The 17,417-nt window shown below is 35.3% G+C and overlaps 1 protein-coding gene across 1 annotated transcript in view; it reads right to left on the bottom strand.

The window, feature by feature from the left end:
• Positions 1-17,417, bottom strand: part of TTN (titin) — a gene marked incomplete in the record, with an annotated part of 304,338 nt that overhangs the window by 141,809 nt on the left and 145,112 nt on the right. Inside the window, 21 exon segments of the mRNA XM_015818849.1 lie at positions 4,687-4,767; positions 6,164-6,532; positions 7,432-7,509; positions 8,108-8,173; positions 9,122-9,196; positions 9,553-9,699; positions 10,828-10,902; positions 11,284-11,367; positions 11,715-11,780; positions 11,966-12,067; positions 12,159-12,320; positions 12,712-12,786; positions 13,205-13,279; positions 13,440-13,514; positions 13,711-13,906; positions 13,944-14,020; positions 14,191-14,256; positions 14,448-14,522; positions 14,705-14,770; positions 15,382-15,474; positions 16,637-16,693. Of these exon segments, the coding sequence (XP_015674335.1) occupies positions 4,687-4,767; positions 6,164-6,532; positions 7,432-7,509; positions 8,108-8,173; positions 9,122-9,196; positions 9,553-9,699; positions 10,828-10,902; positions 11,284-11,367; positions 11,715-11,780; positions 11,966-12,067; positions 12,159-12,320; positions 12,712-12,786; positions 13,205-13,279; positions 13,440-13,514; positions 13,711-13,906; positions 13,944-14,020; positions 14,191-14,256; positions 14,448-14,522; positions 14,705-14,770; positions 15,382-15,474; positions 16,637-16,693 (2,160 nt within the window).

Raw genomic sequence — 17,417 nt, 5'->3', positions numbered from 1 at the left:
GTTCTAGTTTGGGAGGTTTAGCAATAATAATTTGTTTTTCTTCGTCCTCCTCCTCCTCCTCCTCCTCCTCCTCTTCCTTCTTGAACTCTATTGCTTCTGGCACCACTGTGGATTCTAGCTTTCTTGGTTTGGCAATCTTAACCTTCTGTTTAGATTCCACGATTTTATCTACCGTAATAGTATCTGGTTTTTTAGGTTTAGTAATTACTACTGTTTTTGCTGGTATGTGTTCTATGATTTCAGGTATCACCACAGGTTCTGGTTTGGGGACTTTAACAGTAGTAATGTCTTTTTCTTCTTCTTTCTCCTCTTCTTCTTCCTCCTCCTCCTCCCTCTCCCCCTCCTCTTCCTCCCCTTCCTCTTTCTTGAAATCTATTGCTTCTGGCACCACTGCAGGTTCTGGCTTTTTTCGTCTGGCAACCACAATTTTCTTTTTGGATCCCACAGCTTTATCTATTGCAATAGTCTCTGGTTTTTTCGGTTTAGTAATTACTATCTTTTTTCCTGGTATAGGTTCTGGGATTTCGGATATAGCGATAAGTTCTGGTTTGGAGAGTTTAGCAATAGTAATTTCTTTTTCTTCTTCCTCCTCCTCCTCTCCCTTCTTGAACTCTATTGCTTCTGGCACCACTGTGGATTCTGGTTTTCTCAGTTTGGCAATCTTAATCTTCTGTTTAGGTTCCACAGTTTTATCTACCGCAATTGTCTCTGTTTTTTTAGGTTTAGTAATTACTACCGTTTTGGCTGGTATGTGTTCTATGCTTTCAGATATCACCTCATATTCTGGTTTGGGGGCTTTAGCAACAGTAATTTCTTTTTCTTCCTCCTCCTCCTCTTTCTCCTTCTTGAACTCTACTGCTTCTGGCACCACCGCAGGCTCTGATATTTTTTGTCTGTCAACTACAACCTTCTGTTTAGATTCCACAGTTTTATCTACTGCAATTGTCTCTGATTTTTTAGGTTTAGTAATGACTGCTGTTTTTCCTGGTACAAGTTTTATGATTTCAGGTGTCACCATAAATTCTGGTTTGGGAGGTTTAGCAATTCTTTCCTTCAGTTCTTCCACTTCAGCCTTGAGTATTTCAGGAACCCCAACATGCTCTGGTTTCCTAGATTCTGTGGGAGTTATCCTCTGTTGAGGCACCTGAGACTCCACCATTTTCTGCTCTGCAGAGGGCTCAGCTTTTCTAAGTTTAGCAACTGCTATTTTCCTTTGTGGCAGCTGAGGTTCAGTTATTTCTCCTGGAACTTCGAGTTCTACAATTTGGGGTTTTCTAGGCTTAGTAATGGCTGCCTTCTTCTCTGGAACTTTCTCTACTACTTCTAGCTGTTCAGTAAGTTCTTGTTTTCTAGATTTAGAAATGGTTATCTTTTGTTCTGGTACCTGAGGCTCTGCTGGTTTAGGTTTAATGATGGATTCTGGTTTGGGAGGTTTACCAACAAATTTCTTCTCTTCTAATATTTGAGGTTGTGCTATTTTAATTTCAGCAATGGATTCTCCTTTTTTATATACAGAAACTGTCTCTGGTTTTTCAACTTTTGCAACAGGTATCTTCTCTTCTGCCATTCCTTTTCTGGATACCTTGGACACTTTAAATAAAATGAACTCTTGTAAGAATTGGTAAAACACAAAATGCAAATGGCAGCATGAAACTGTACAGATAAAATAATGGTATATTTTCAATAGCTTGGTGATATTGTTGCTCTGTGTATTCTTTGGAGAGATTATATGCCTTTGAAAGACAGAATCTCTTCTTTCCCAGAAATGATATCTGGAACTCTTTCTTCTTTTTCTTCTAGGAGGTATTCCTCATAGGTTTCTGCCACTTAAAAATATTAGCTTTCTTTAGACATACAACTCATACTTTGAACATTTTTGGAGAAAAAGAATGCAAAGGACTATGAACAAAAAGAAGATCTGGCATTCTATGTTAAGACTCAGATTTGTTTATAATTTCTGGAGTGGGTCAGTTTTTAGATTAAATAATTTGCTCCCCTAAAAAAATACTGGATCACATTAGATGTCCTTGCAACAGATTTATTCAGATTCAGCCTTTCAATAAGTGAATTCTCTTCCATAGTTAAGAATTTTCTCTCTCTCTCTTTGATATCACAGAGTTGTACTGGTCTTTGACTGTTAGAAATATTTCAACCTTTCATATCACAGAGTTCTTTTAAAGAAATTAATTTCTGCAAGAGTTTTATTATAAAAAACAAAAAAACAGACAATGTTAACAATTTATGACAATCAAACATAAAATTCAGAAATATATGATAAAGAACTATGATGATAGCTTGCCTTGAAATTTATTTATTTTATGATTACGTTCATGAAGAGCTGATATACCTTTGGATGCTGGAAGTTCCTGTACTTTAGGAGTCCGTGCAATAGAAATTATTTTTTGAGGAATCTTCTTCTCTTGAATCTCAGGTGCTTTAAAGATATTAGTATTTTTTTTAAAATAAGAGGTTAATGCAAATAACAGACAGACAGTTACAACAACATACATATTTCACTGGTCCTATATTTTCCCTTATATTTTTTTTCCATGCAAAAGTTAATGATAAAAATGGTGGTTTTGATTTTAGGTCAGCCAATTCTTTCATATTTGATGACCTGGAATGATAGACAAATATACTATACTGCCAATCTGCAAACCTAATTGTACTTTCTTGGGCAATTTTCCTCAAACTGTTTCCTTCTAGTACTGTCCTACTACAATCTACATCATCCCATGCCAGCATGGCTATAAGACTGATGATAATTTCCTCATGTTAATTGACAAGATGCATTTAACTTCAGACTAACCACTTAGAAGATAGATGTTTTCTCCCTAAAATGGCCCTGAGGGATCTGTTATAATTTTTATTCAGTTCTCTCAAAGTAAATTGAGATCAATCTATAGAGAGTTATCATTGACTGCAGGTGTTGACTATGGAAGCGCCCAGTCCAGTGGTGGGATTCAAATATGTGAACAACCGGTTCTCTGTGTGGATGCCACTTCCGGAAGTCCATTCTGGGCCTGGGCAACCAAAAATTAACTACCGGTTCTGCTGAACTGGTGTGAACCAGCTGAATCCCACCACTGGCCCAGTCTAATGGGATTATTAGATTCTCTGTACTGAATTATATCTCCTTTGATTATTCTATAAAATTGCACAGCCTTTTAAAAATTGCAATGAATTAATCCATCTTCCATTAAATCTTTGATTCTAAAAGAGATTAATAGAGGGAAATGGAGAGTCATTAACTGTTATTCCATTTGCAGCTTGAAGATATTACCTTGGATGAGTGGTACTTCTTCCTTAGGAATAGGTTTCTTCTTTTCTAGCACATCTTTCTTGGCCACTGGAGACACATCAAAGATATTAGTTTCTTTTTGAGTATATAGAGAAACATAAAACAATAGACAAACAGGGAAGGGGGCAGGAAAGGAAAGACCAAGAACACACATTAACAAGGGTTGATTGCTTGAGAAATTTGTATAGGAATTGATGTACCTTTAGCTGGAGGAGCTTTGTCTTTTGCAGGAATGGCAGCTGGTATCTTTTCTTCTGGAAGAGCTTCCTCTTCCAATTCATGCACTTTAAAGATATCAGTAGATTTGAAAAATGTCAAGATGATGCTCACAAATGACAGATTAGAAAGACAGCATTCAAACAACAGATAAGAAGACATGTAATCCATGATAAATAAAGCTCAAACTAAAACTCTCAGAAAGATAATTCGTTAATTATTTGCATTCTATGTCTATAAGAATAATAATAATTTATTAAATTTATATCCTGCCTGACTACTAGTGTCTCAGGGTGGTTTATCATTGTTCAAACTTTTAAAAACAAAGGACAAAAGAGGAAAAAACACAAAAACAGCATAAAAGAACAACAATAGTAAAAAAATAATAATAACCCAGAAGGGAACAAAAAAGAAGAGCCATGATTTCACTTTTCTTTTGAAAATGCAAAGACTAGCAGGCGAAGCAATTAATTTTGCAGCCAAAAATGAATTAGTATATTGCTGATCACATGATGGCTGCTAGCACTGCTTTGTTTGATAAGATACTTCACATTTAAATTAGGATTTCAATCATGAATCTTTGTCACAATGTGCCAATGTGCCAAAACAATACAAAAACAGTACAACTGAAACAAACCAACAATACAATCAGATATCACAAAAGAAGAAGACCAAAAATGGTGTACTCAGGGAACCCCAAATCATCTCACCAACAATTGACATCCAACAAAGGGGTCACCAACCACCCTTACCCAAGGCCTGGGTGAATAATGTCCAGACAAAAACAAAAACTAGGACAATATCATTAACACCAAACAGATGAAAATAAAAACAAGATTTTAATCTTCTTTCTCCTCAGTATTAAATGTACCTTTAGGTGGTAAAGGCTCTTTTCTTTTTGGAACAGGCTTAGGCACCTTCTCCTCAGGAACAGCTTTCTTGGGCACTTCAGGCACTTTAAAGATACAGATATAATTTTTTGTTATTGATTTGTACAGGATTATTAGAAGAATGTTACTTAATAATGAGGAAAGAACAGAACACAAGTTCACACGTAATGAGCACATAATTTGACATAATCAATACATACAAAACAAAGAGAGAAGATTTAGAATACCAGCAATCAAGTCAGAATTTATTTCATAATCATAGCTGAAGAAAAAAGCTACCTTTAGGTGGAGGTGCCACTTCTTTTTTAGGAACAGCAGTTGGTACTTTTTCTTTTGGGACTGGCTTCCGAACTTCAGGCTCTTTAAAAAGATGAATTTCTTTTTTAAGTATTTATTCAGCCATTGAATTAGGGATTAGTCAACAATAAACAAGAACAAATTTAGTAGCTTACATTCAGGTCTTAGGGAGAAACAAAAAAGAGAAAGTCCTAGTGGGCAATCATTCCAATCACAAAATAAAAATTTCTTAAAACAATTGAGGATTGGACAGGAAGGGAGGAATGGGACTGTAGACAATTAGACAACTCTTAGGCACAGTGTCTCAAGCTCAGAAACTTTAATATGTGTGGAGTTGAAGTCCACACATTTTAAAGTTGCATTGCTCCAGCACATGTGGAAATGCCTTCTGGTCTTAAGCCAAAATTTTGGGGTTCAAATTTATGTTCTGGATTTTTTGCCTTCTGTGATTTTTCCATTCCTCAGATATGTATTTAGTACGAATTCTCAAACACCATGAATCTTCTGAGATGAATGGTGATGGTAGTAGGGAAACCTAGTTAATTCCTCTGCCTTAAATAATTAAACTAATTGGCCTAGCTTTTATCAAGAATGCTAATGAAAAAGAAAATATAAACAATATGATCCTTTAATAAAGAAACATGAGGATTCAGGGTTCCAGAACAAACTATGATAATAATTTATCTATCTTTCTCTCCTAGGTACAATCATTTGGACTTATACTTTAGGAATGCTTATGTTAGGCATCTCTTGTACTTGAGAAACATTTTAGACAGGAGTACTAATTATTTACAAAGAAGTCAAATCACATTTTCAGGAGGCACTGAACGAAATTGGTTTTCTAAAATATAAGGCATTGGACTAGAAGCAAGGAATACTAAGTTTTTATCCTGCCTTAGGCATCAAAGCCAACTTTAGGTCACACTCTCCTTAATTCGTGGAAGAAGGCAAGGGCAAAACATGTTGCCAGACTAGTGCATTTAGTCACCATGAGTTGAGACTAACTCAAAGGTACAAAAGGGGAGGGGAGAAAAAGGGGAAATCATGTAACTATCATTTTGTTAAAGGAGTGATTTGAGTTATGAAATTGATCCTAAATACAACTTCTTCTAAGGTGAGCATATTGCAGTGATTTGGGGAGAGGGAAGGGGGGGAATATTTATTATCTTCTCCTTACTCAATTCTCTTCCTTGCTTATGAAAGCTCTCTGCATAATACAATTGATTTGTACACTGCCCAGAGTCCCTCTATGAGAGAGTTACGCGGTTTCTAAATGTGACACGTAAATAACTATATAACCATATTTTCTCTTGAAAATTCCCAGTAGTAACAGGATAGTTGGTTTGATCTACATTCTCACATGGAACCTTCTATGTACAATCAGTAAATGCGGGTTGGTGGAAGGAAAAGATTTAAAGACAGTCTAGTCAAGGAACAACAAATAAAAGAATTGATGTACCTATGGCTGGTGGAACCTCATACACTTCCTCATATTCTTCTGTCTCCTTAATCACTTGAACTTCTTCATAATACTCATATTCCTCTGCTTCCACTGTTTCCTTATACTCTTCAGCTTCAGGTTCTTCTGGAGCTTCCTCATAATGCTCAACTTCACGCTCTTCTGAAACTTCCTCATAATATTCAACTTCAGGTTCTTCTTGCACTTCTGCATATTCTTCTAACTCTTCAGCTTCTTCTGCTGGCAAGTATACCCCAGCCTCCTCGTATGTTTCATACTTCTCATATTCTTCGTAAACATATTCTTCAGCAGTAGGAACAGGAGCGGTGACCTTTTCCTTATGGACAATCTTCTTTCTTATCACAGGAACTTTAAAGACAATTAACTTGCCATTATTTCAAAGAACAAAGTGAAACTTAAAGTAATCCACAGATATAAATAACTATAATACATTATTCTAAAAAGAACATGAACCTAACAGGCATGTAATGTTGTTAGTCAGCAAAAATAAACTGGAAGGCATTATGAAAGATTGTGATGAAAAAAATCTTTGCCAAATATTCAGGAAACATCGATGTTTTGTTAGATACCAAATGTCATTTCATAAATTTTGATACAAGCCTCTTTCTATATTTTTTTAACTTTTATTTAACTATTTTGATTTGAGAATTCAGATTGGGTCTCTCCTCCTTTTATTCTTAAAACAAGAGCCCCGTGAAATAGTGACAATCCCAAAGTCACCTAGTAAATTCTAGATGTGTTCACACACCCCAAAAACCATCCTTTCTTTCCCCCCCTCCTCCCGCTCCACGCCGTCAACCCCAAAAGGTTAGGGAACTCTGATCTAGAAGATTGCAACTGACTATATAGTCATTGCTTTACAGTGAAAGAATAAGAAAGCAACATGAAATATACAACATGCCTTCTTGGGACTTTGGTTTGCAAATATTTGACATACACATTATTGACATATAGACAATGAAGTATATATACAGAGTTTAATAATGTGGAATAAAATTTTAACCAGATAAGGATTGTGCCTTTCATAGGTGAATTTTTTCTTTATGAAGAGTATTGGGTACTTCTTTTCAAGGAAGACTTTCTTGGACATATCAGGTATTTTAAATTATGAGCCCACTGACAATATGGGGGCAATATTGGATGTATTCTTTAACAGCTTTGGATTTTTTTGAGTTTGTTCTGGAGCAACAGAAATGATAAGTCAACAGCAAGGTGAATGATTCCGATATTTATACAGATAGGTGTACCTTTGGCTGGAGGAACTGGCACTTTAGGGGGAGCTTCAGGCACTTTCTCTTCTGGAACAGGTTTAGGAACTCCAGGCACTTTAAAGATAGTACAGGTTTTTTTTTAAGACGCTCAAACATATAAGACATCAAAAAATTCTGAATGGTTGATACTGGTGCTTAATATTTAAGAATATAAGTAACAGGTAACATCAATAAGAATATAAGAGCATAAGAACATAAGCAGTGACCTATGCATCAGATCCTTAGCCCATCTAGTCCAGCATGGGTTCTCACAGTGGCTACTCAAATTCATAAGGAAGCCCATAAGTCTCCCAGCAGATGGCCTTCGGGGGTAGCCATTGTGCCATTAGAGCTAATAGCCATTGATCCCCCATGACTTCCAAGACTCGATCCAACCCTTGTTTAAAGCCAGACAAACTGGTAGCCAGCACTACATTTTATGATTCCACATTCCATAGTTGAATTGCATGTTGTGTAAAAATACATTTTCTTTTGTTTGTTCTGATTCTACAAGGATTCAATTTCACTGGGTAATCTTTGATTCTGCAATTTTGGGAAGAGAAAAATGGCTTCCCATTGTCCATATCATGCATGTTTTTGTACAACACAATCATATTCCCTTGCATTTGAATCAAAGTGGTTTTTCTGCAGAGTTTCAAAATATTAGATGTACCTTTGGCTGGTGGAGCTGGCACTTTTTTGGGAACGGGCACTTTCTCTTCCGGAACAGGTTTGGGAACTTCAAGAATTGAAAGAGAGATGGATTTTCTTTAAGATTTGAATTCAATTCACCATCGACAAACATGTAAGATATTCCAAAAATTTGAACTACCAGCATTTTTCTTAAAGATGTTGAACTTAACTCATCATGGACAAACATGTAAGACATCACAAGACCTACTAACATTGGTGTCTAATGCTTAAGAATAAGGATTCCATATTACTGTAGCAAAAATTAGATATACTTTTGCCTGGTGAAGCTGGCACCTATTTAGGAACAGGCACTTTCTCTTCCAGGACAGCTTTGGGAACTTCAGGAACTTATAAGATAGTACAAAGGATATTTTTATAAATATTCTGGAGTTGGGTCAACATGGACAAACACATAAGACATCAAAAAACTTCAAATGACCAATATTGGTGCCTAATGCGTAAGAAGATGGACGAGAAGTAATGTTTTAAAAATAGTGAATATGTCTTTGGCTAGTGGAGGTGGCACTTTTTTGGGAATGGGCACTTCCTCTTCTGGGATAGATTTGGGAAGTTCAACAATTGAAAGATAGATTTTTTTTCCCTTAAACTCACGATGGACAAACATAAAATACCAGAAAACTTTGAACTACTACAGCAATACGTAACACTTAAGAATATAGGTGACAGGCAACTTCAGTCATGATGTTCTTTCTTACTGTTATAAATATTAGATGTACCTTTGGTTGGTGGAGCTGGCACTTTTTTGGGAACGGGCACTTCCTCTTCTGGGACAGCTTTGGGAACTTCAGGAATTGAAAGACAGATTTTTTTTTCCTTAAAGATTTTGACCTCAATTCACCATGGACAAACATATAAGATACCCCCAAATCTTGAAATATTGTAACAATACTGGGGTCTACAACTTAAGAATAAGGATGATAAGTAATGTCAGTTTTAATGTTTTTGGTATAACTATTTTAAATGTTAGATGTACCTTTGGCTGGTGGAGGTGGCACTTTTTTGGGAACAGGCACTTTCTCTTCGGGGACAGGTTTGGGAACTTCAGGCACTTTAAAGATAGTATAGAGGACTTTTTAAAAAGATTTTGGTCTCAAGGCAACATTGACAAACACATAAGACATCACAAGACTTTGACCTACCAATATTGGTGACTAATGATTAAGAATAAGGATTGCAAGTATTGTTAATGTTAATTTTTCTCATACTACTATTAGATATACAGTATTAGATGTACCTTTGGCTGGTGGAGCTGGCACTTTTTTGGGAACCGGTACTTCCTCTTCCGGGACAGGTTTGGGAACTTTGAAAGATAGATAAATTTTCTTTAAGATGTTGAGGTCATCTCACCATTAATAAACATATAAGATGTTGCTCAGTTTTGGCCCACCAAGGCTGGTGCTTAATACTGAACAATATGGATGATAAGAAATTTTAATCTTAATGTTTTCCTCTTACTATTATAAATGTTAGATGTACCTTTGGCTGGTGGAGGTGGCACTTTTTTAGGAACAGGCACTTTCTCTTCTGGGACAGGTTTGGGAACTTCAGGCACTTTAAAAAGAGATGGTTTTCTTATTTCAAGGTTTTGTTCTTAGTTCACCATGGACAAATGTAGAAAACATTTGCAAAACTCTGAACCGACTGTTCTTTGTGTTTAACCCTTAACTGAATAATATAAATGGTATGTATTGTCAACTTTTTTTCATCTGTACCTTTGGCTGGTGGAGGTGGCACCTTTTTGGGAACTGGCACTTTCTCTTCTGGAACAGGTTTTGGAACTTCGGGGACTTGAAAAAAAAGATTTAATGATTTTTTTATAAGGTTTTTGTTCTCAAGTCCAAAGTGAAACATACAGTAGAAGACATTACAAAACACTGAAAAACTGTCAAACTCAGTATTGCCTCACATGATCAAGAAAGCAAGAATCACACAGACATTAATGCAGGAATTAATGAATCCCAGAAATGACAACAGTAACCACCCATTCTCACCCATTATTAATGGGTATATTGAAGACTGAGTTATGGTTGAACCTCTCCATTATTTGCGGATGGTTTCTGTCTAAATTTCTCCTGTTTCTATGCCAGCCTCCTCAAATTTTCTCACAACTATTGATATTGTTCTGCTCTTAACTGGAGAATAACAGTGACAGGTAATGTCATTTCTTCCCCCCCCCCCAGTTTCAAAAATTAGGAACAAACTTTAACTGGTGGGGAACTTCAGGCACTTTTCCTTCTGGAACAAGATTGGGAAATTCAGGGACTTGAAAGATAGGTGTTTTTTTCTTTAAGATATAGAGCTCAGCTCACTACAGACAAACATACAAGATAGCGCAAAACTTTGAACTAGCAAGATTTTTGTCCAGTGTTTAAGGATATGGATGACAGGTAATTAATTTTTTTCATACTATCATAAATTTTTGAAGCATGGAAAGTATATATTTTTTTGAGAATAGACATGTTATCTTCCTGGACATATTTGGAAATCTTTGGCACTTTTAAGATAGGAAGATTTTTTTTAAAAAAAGATGTTGGTCTCAAGTCAACATGGACAGACATACAAGACACAGTAAAACTTTAAGCTATTAAGTTTGTTGTTTAACATTTAACGGAAGAAGATACATGACTAGCAACATTAACAGAGTATTTTCTTTCATACTGTTTCAAGTTTCACAAGTACCTTTGGCTGGTGGAGCTGGCACTTTTTTGGGAACAGGAACTTTCTCTTCTGGGACAGGTTTGGGAACTTCAGGCACTTTAAAAAGAGATGGTTCCTTTTTAAAGGTTTGATCTCAAATCACCATGGACTAGCTAACATACAAGCTGCTACAAATTTTTCAACAGAAATTTATATTTAATATTTAAGAAGATGTATGACAGCTAACGTCAACATTTCCCCCCAACTGCTATAAATATTCTATGCAACACTCAACAGGTAGAGCTGGCAGTTTTTCAGGAACAGGTTTGGAAACCAAAGGGATTTGAAAGATAGATGTATTTTCTGTAAGATTTTGAGCTGAGTTCACTAGGGACAAACATGTAAGACTTCACAAACTTTGAATTGGTGACTCATCGTTAGGCATATGAATGATAAGGAATGCCAAAATTGGTCCTTTGTTATAAACATTAGATGTACCTTTGGCTGGTGGAGCTGGCACTTTTTTGGGAACTTCAAATATTTCCTCTTCCTCCACCACTTTGGGAACTTCGGGGACTTGAAAGACAGTGTGAATTTATTTTAGAATAAATATTTTTTTTATTTTGAATCAATATAAACAAATATGGAAGACCCAAAAACTTGCAGTGCTAGTGTAGGTGTTTTCAAGATATTTTGAGTAATTAAATGAATATTTGGCAAGAGCACCTAACACCTCCAAGAGGGAAGAAACATTCGCGCTACATAACACGGAATTTAAATAAAGCATTTTTAAAAGATTTTGATCAGACTTGGATAACATACAAAGCATCACAAAACACTGTGTGCTGATATTAGTGCTTAAAATTTAAGAATAGCACAGATATTGTCAACATTTATGTTTTTCATAGACATATACATTTCACATGTACCTTTAGCTGGTGGAGCTGGCACTTTTTTAGCAACAGGCACTTTCTCTTCTGGAACACGTTTGGGAACTTCAGGGATTGAAAGACAGATTTTTGTCTTTAAGATTTTGAGCTCAACTCACCACAGACAAATATGTAAGACATCACAAAACTTTGAAATATAAGTATTTGTTTCTTTTGCTCAAGAATCAAGATGATAAGTCATGTTAATATTAAAGTTCTTTCAATGTTATTTTTTCAAAAGTTAGATGTACCTTTGGCTGGTGGAGCTGGTACTTTTTTAGGAACAGGCACTTCTTCTTCTTCTTCTTCTTCTTCTTCTTCTTCTTCTACGACTGGTATGGGAACTTCAGGCACTTTAAAAAAGTGTATGATTTTCTTGTTTTAAGATTTTGTTATCAATTCACCATTGACAAATGTAGAAACAACTCAAGAGTGTGAAGTATTAATCTGGGCATTTAACCCTTAACAGAAGAATCATTATGAAATGTATTGTGAACTTTGTTTTCACTGTGTTACAAATTTCACCTGTACCTTTAGCGGGAGGAGCTGGCACCTTTTTCGGAACAGGCAGTTTCTCTTCTGGGACAGGTTTGGGCACTTCAGGCACTTTTAAAAAAAGAGTTTAATTTAAAAAAAGATTTTTATCTCAAGTCACCAGATGATACTACGAAACATTGAACTATCGATTTTCGTTGTCTAATTGTTAGAAATTCTGTTTATATATAGCACTACAGATCAAATATAGTGCACTACAGATCAAATATAGTGTACAGTCACCATGTGCTTTACTGCTTAAGTGTTTAACTGTAACAGAAAACAGGAAACTTTTCTTAGATGTTAAGGACAGAGAGTATATACCATAAACTTGTAAACACTGCCATCTACTGGCTGAATACTTCTATAGTTGTTGCATAAAAATGCATTCCAACAAAATATATTCCAACACTAATATGAATGACATTAGTGTTTTTCATGTTGTTATAAATATTAGATGTACCTTTGGCTGGTGGAGCTGGCACTTTTTTGGGAACTGGAACTTCCTCTTCTGGGACAGGTTTGGGAACTTTAGGCACTTTGAAAATAGTATGTTTTTTTTTTTTAATATTAAATACTCAAGTCAATATGAACAAACTTCATAAACATTTAAACAACTAATATGGATATTTTGTACTTGACTGACAAAGATTAATGACAAATAATGTCAGCATTTATTTGTTTTAAGAGATTTTAAAGACAAGATGTACACTTGACATAGCGAGTTGTTTTTACAGAAGGAATCAGTCTGGTTTCTGGAAGTCATTTGGGATCATTTAGGTATTTTAAAGATAATAAGAATTCTTAAAGATTTTGCTCTCAACATGGACAACATACAAGATATGACAAAATTTAAATACTGATACTAGTGTCTAATACTTAGGAATAACAGTGACAAACATTGACAAACATTGACATTTATAACTTTTTAATACTGTTACAAATTTTACAGGTACCTTTGGCTGGTGGTGCTGGAACTTTTTTGGGGATAGGCACTTCTTCTTCTGGGACAGGTGTGGGAACTTCAGGCACTTTTAAAGATAGTATGGAGGATATTTTTTAAAGATTTTCATCACGGACAAACACAAGAGACATCACAAAACTTTGAACTATCAAAATTCATGTCTAATAACATGGATGACAAATAACATTAATACACATTTCTTCATATTTTTTTGATATAAGACATACCTTTAGCTGGTGGAGGTGGCACTTTTTTGGGAACAGGCACTTTCTCTTCTGGGACTGGTTTGGGAACTTCAGGCACTTTGAAAAGAGATTTTTTTTTTTAAATTGAAAGATAGATGATTTTTCGGCTCAATCAACAATGGACAAAGATATAAAAGATCAGAAAACTTTGAACTACTGAAGCAATATTGGTGTCTAACACTTAAGAATAAGGATGACAAGCAATAGCAATGTGAATGTTTTTTCATATTGCTATTTTAAATATAATATGTACCTTTGGCTGGTGGAGCTGGCACCCTTTTGGGAATAGGCACTTCTTCTTCTGGGACAGGTTTGGGAACTTCAGGCACTTTTAAGATAATATGGAAGATTTTTATAAAGATGTTGGTCTCAACAGGTGCACATATATAAGACATCACAGACTTTGAAGTACCAAAGTTCATGTCTAATAACACAGATGACAAGTAACATTAATGTTAATGAGTTTTTTTTCATATTACTGTTTTAATTTGGCATACCTTTAGCTGGCGGAGGTGGCACTTTTTTGGGAACAGGGACCTTTTCTTCTGGGACTGGTTTGGGAACTTCAGGAATTGAAAGAGAGATGGGTTTTCTTTAAGATTTGAATTCAATTCACCATCGACAAACATATAAGATATCCCAAAAATTTGAACTACCAGAATACTTAAGAATATAGATGACAGACAACTTCAGTCATGATGTTCTTTCTTACTGTTATAAATATTAGATGTACCTTTGGCTGGTGGAGCTGGCACTTTTTTGGGAACGGGCACTTCCTCTTCTGGGACAGCTTTGGGAACTTCAGGAATTGAAAGACAGATTTTTTTTTCCTTAAAGATTTTGAGCTCAATTCACCATGGACAAACATATAAGATACCCCCAAATCTTGAAATATTGTAACACTATTGGGGTCTACAACTTAAGAATAAGGATGATAAGTAATGTCAGTTTTAATGTTTTTGGTATAACTATTTTAAATGTTAGATGTACCTTTGGCTGGTGGAGGTGGCACTTTTTTGGGAACAGGCACTTTCTCTTCAGGGACAGGTTTGGGAACTTCAGGCACTTTAAAGATAGTATAGAGGACTTTTTAAAAAGATTTTGATCTCAAGGCAACATTGACAAACACATAAGACATCACAAGACTTTGACCTACCAATATTGGTGACTAATGATTAAGAATAAGGATTGCAAGTAATGTTAATATTAATTTTTGGTCATACTACTATTAGATATATTAGATATACCTTTGGCTGGTGGAGCTGGCACTTTTTTGGGAACGGGCACTTCTTCTTCTGGGACAGCTTTGGGAACTTCAGGAATTGAAAGACAGACATTTTTACTTAAAGATGTTGAGCTCAACTCACCATGGACAAACATATAAGATGTCAGAAAACTTTGAACCACGGTAGCAATATTGGTGTCTAATACTTAAGAACAAGAATGACAAGTAATGTCAGTGTTAATGTTTTTGATATATTTTAAATGTTAGATGTACTTTTGACTGGGGGAGATGGTACTTTTTTGGGAACAGGCACTTTCTCTTCTGGAACAGGTTTGGGAACTTCAGGGACTTGGGAAAAAATAGTTGGGAGAGTTTGATTTGAGGCCTCCATGGGAAAATAATGATAACAAGAATTTTATAAAAAATAGTTGGAAAAGCCAGGCATTTGCAGAAAGGGTTAAGAAAAAAAGACTTAGAAGTTGAATAATTGAGGAGAATTTCTATCAAGTTAAAAAGTTTACAAATAGAAAAGTGCATAAGAGTTTTTCCTCTACAATTTAGAAGTACAATTAATATAATTCTAGCATACTTGATGGTGAAAAAATGGTGAAGTTGTCTGCTTAGCCCTATCATTAGCACAACAGAGGAATAAGTCATGCTGCTGCCATAATAATTCTTTCTCTATATTAGTCAAAGTACCTTTTGCAACAGGTGGTGCTGGTGGCTCCACTTTTTTGGGAACAGGTTCAGGAATCTTCTTTGCTGGTACAACTTTCTTAGGTACTTCTGGCACTTTAAAACATTTTTTTGTTCAGATTTAGACTTAAGTCTCATTAACAGATACAGTGAAAAAAACACAGCAAGGGACAATCGCTGTTTTAATGCAGTGTAAGCCAAGAACATGAAAGAAGAGCCATTAGCACCAGCTTTCTGCTAGATGGAAAGCTGCTGCTCAAGCTAAATAAAAAAAAAGTCTAGTGTGATTTGGCATCTTTATTTGGGGAATAAATCCAAAATGTTCATTACAATATAACAAGATGCCATGTAAGTACTGTATTAAAAAAAACTTTCTCATAAAATATACCCCTTTTAATTTGCAATTTTCGCCATCATTTGAGGCTTGTTTGTGTCTATTCTCCTAAGCTAGTGTTTTTAAAACTTTGTTCCTCTCAGGACTCCTTCCCACTTTTAAAAATTATGGAGGATCTGAAAAAAGATTTTGTTTTTATGAGTTACATTTATCAATATTTACCATATTAAAAATTAAAACTGATTTATTTGCTGCCACTACTGCTCCTTACAATTGTTTGTTGGGATTTTAATATTATATTACTTTTCAACATAGGCTGGTAAATATTTTGAATTTTGGGACCCCTGAGAGGGTATTGGGGAAAACCCTAAGTCCTAGGATCACATTTTAAGACCCACTGTCCTAAATACATACATATTGTAACATAAAATTTCTATTAAACTCTTTTTAAAATGCTTATCTCTCTCATGTTGTTCTGCATTATAAAAAATATTTTCCTGATGGTGTTTTAAATATAAATTTATGAGATTAAATTGAAGTCTGCAGTTTTGGTCAACATCTTTAGAAATCCATTCCATTAAACTGAATGGAATTTATGCCTAAGTAAACATGCGTAAGAAGAGGTCATGCAATTTATTTGGAATGTAACATGTAAAATATTTGTAGCAAAATAAAATAAAAAATAAAATAAAAACTGGTATCTATTCCTGGTATTGAAAATGTTTTTTTGATAAGGTGAATGACGTTGATGTACATTTTTTGGCACGACTTCCTCTTCAAGAAGTGTTTGTTCTTAAATTTTAAGAAACAATTTGTAGATGCATTGTCATCAACACAAAGATCCATAAAAATGACACATCCAAAGAACATGCAAAATAATATTCAAGATAAAGAAGCTCTACTTTTCAGAACAGACTCGTATACCTTTAGCTGGTAGAGGCACTTCAGCTTCAATTTCTGCTTCCTCAGGAATCTCTGGCACTTTAAAGATATTAAGAAATGAAATGTTTAAAACATACCACAAAGAAAAAGAATATAGCGGAGACAGAAGAGCAAAAGATAAACCCTATTATGGGTTAGAGAATTATAACCACAAATCCACAAATGACCTTCCTGGGTATCATAATTCACTTTGCATGTCAAAGTTGGCCCATATCTGCAAGTTCCATGGGGAAAAACAGTTAAATATCCACATGTAAATTAAAAGCTCTCTTCCATGTGCCTTTAGGTAGAGGCAGCTCTCCTCCTTTTCCCACACAACTGGCACTTTAAAAAAAGATTAATTTGCAAATCAGTTTTATTCAAAGCAGAAAAAAATAAAAGCAAAGCAAAGTGGAAAAGTGAAAGAATCAAAACCGGAACGGTAGAACTGCAGCAGCTGAACCCAAGAGGAAAAAGTGCAAAGAAGAGCAACTAAGATGAACAAAGGCCTGGAGACTAAAACATATGAAGAATGGTTGCAGGATTTGAGTTTGGCTAGTCTAGAGAAAAGAAGCACTGAGGGGGGGACATGATAGCAGTATTCTACTATTTGAGAGGCTGCCACAAAGAGGAGGGGGTCAACTTATTTTACAAAGCACCAGAGGGCAAGACAAGAAACAATGGATGGAAATTAACCCAGGAGAGAAGCAACCTGGAACTAAGGAGAAACTTCCTAAAAGTCAGGACAATTAATCAGTGGAACAGCTTGCCTTCAGAAGTTGTA

Source organism: Protobothrops mucrosquamatus, unplaced genomic scaffold, assembly GCF_001527695.2.
Source record: "Protobothrops mucrosquamatus isolate PMUCROS unplaced genomic scaffold, P.Mucros_1.0 scaffold804, whole genome shotgun sequence".
Lineage (NCBI taxonomy): Eukaryota > Metazoa > Chordata > Lepidosauria > Squamata > Viperidae > Protobothrops > Protobothrops mucrosquamatus.
This window is presented reverse-complemented; position numbering and strand designations above follow the sequence as displayed.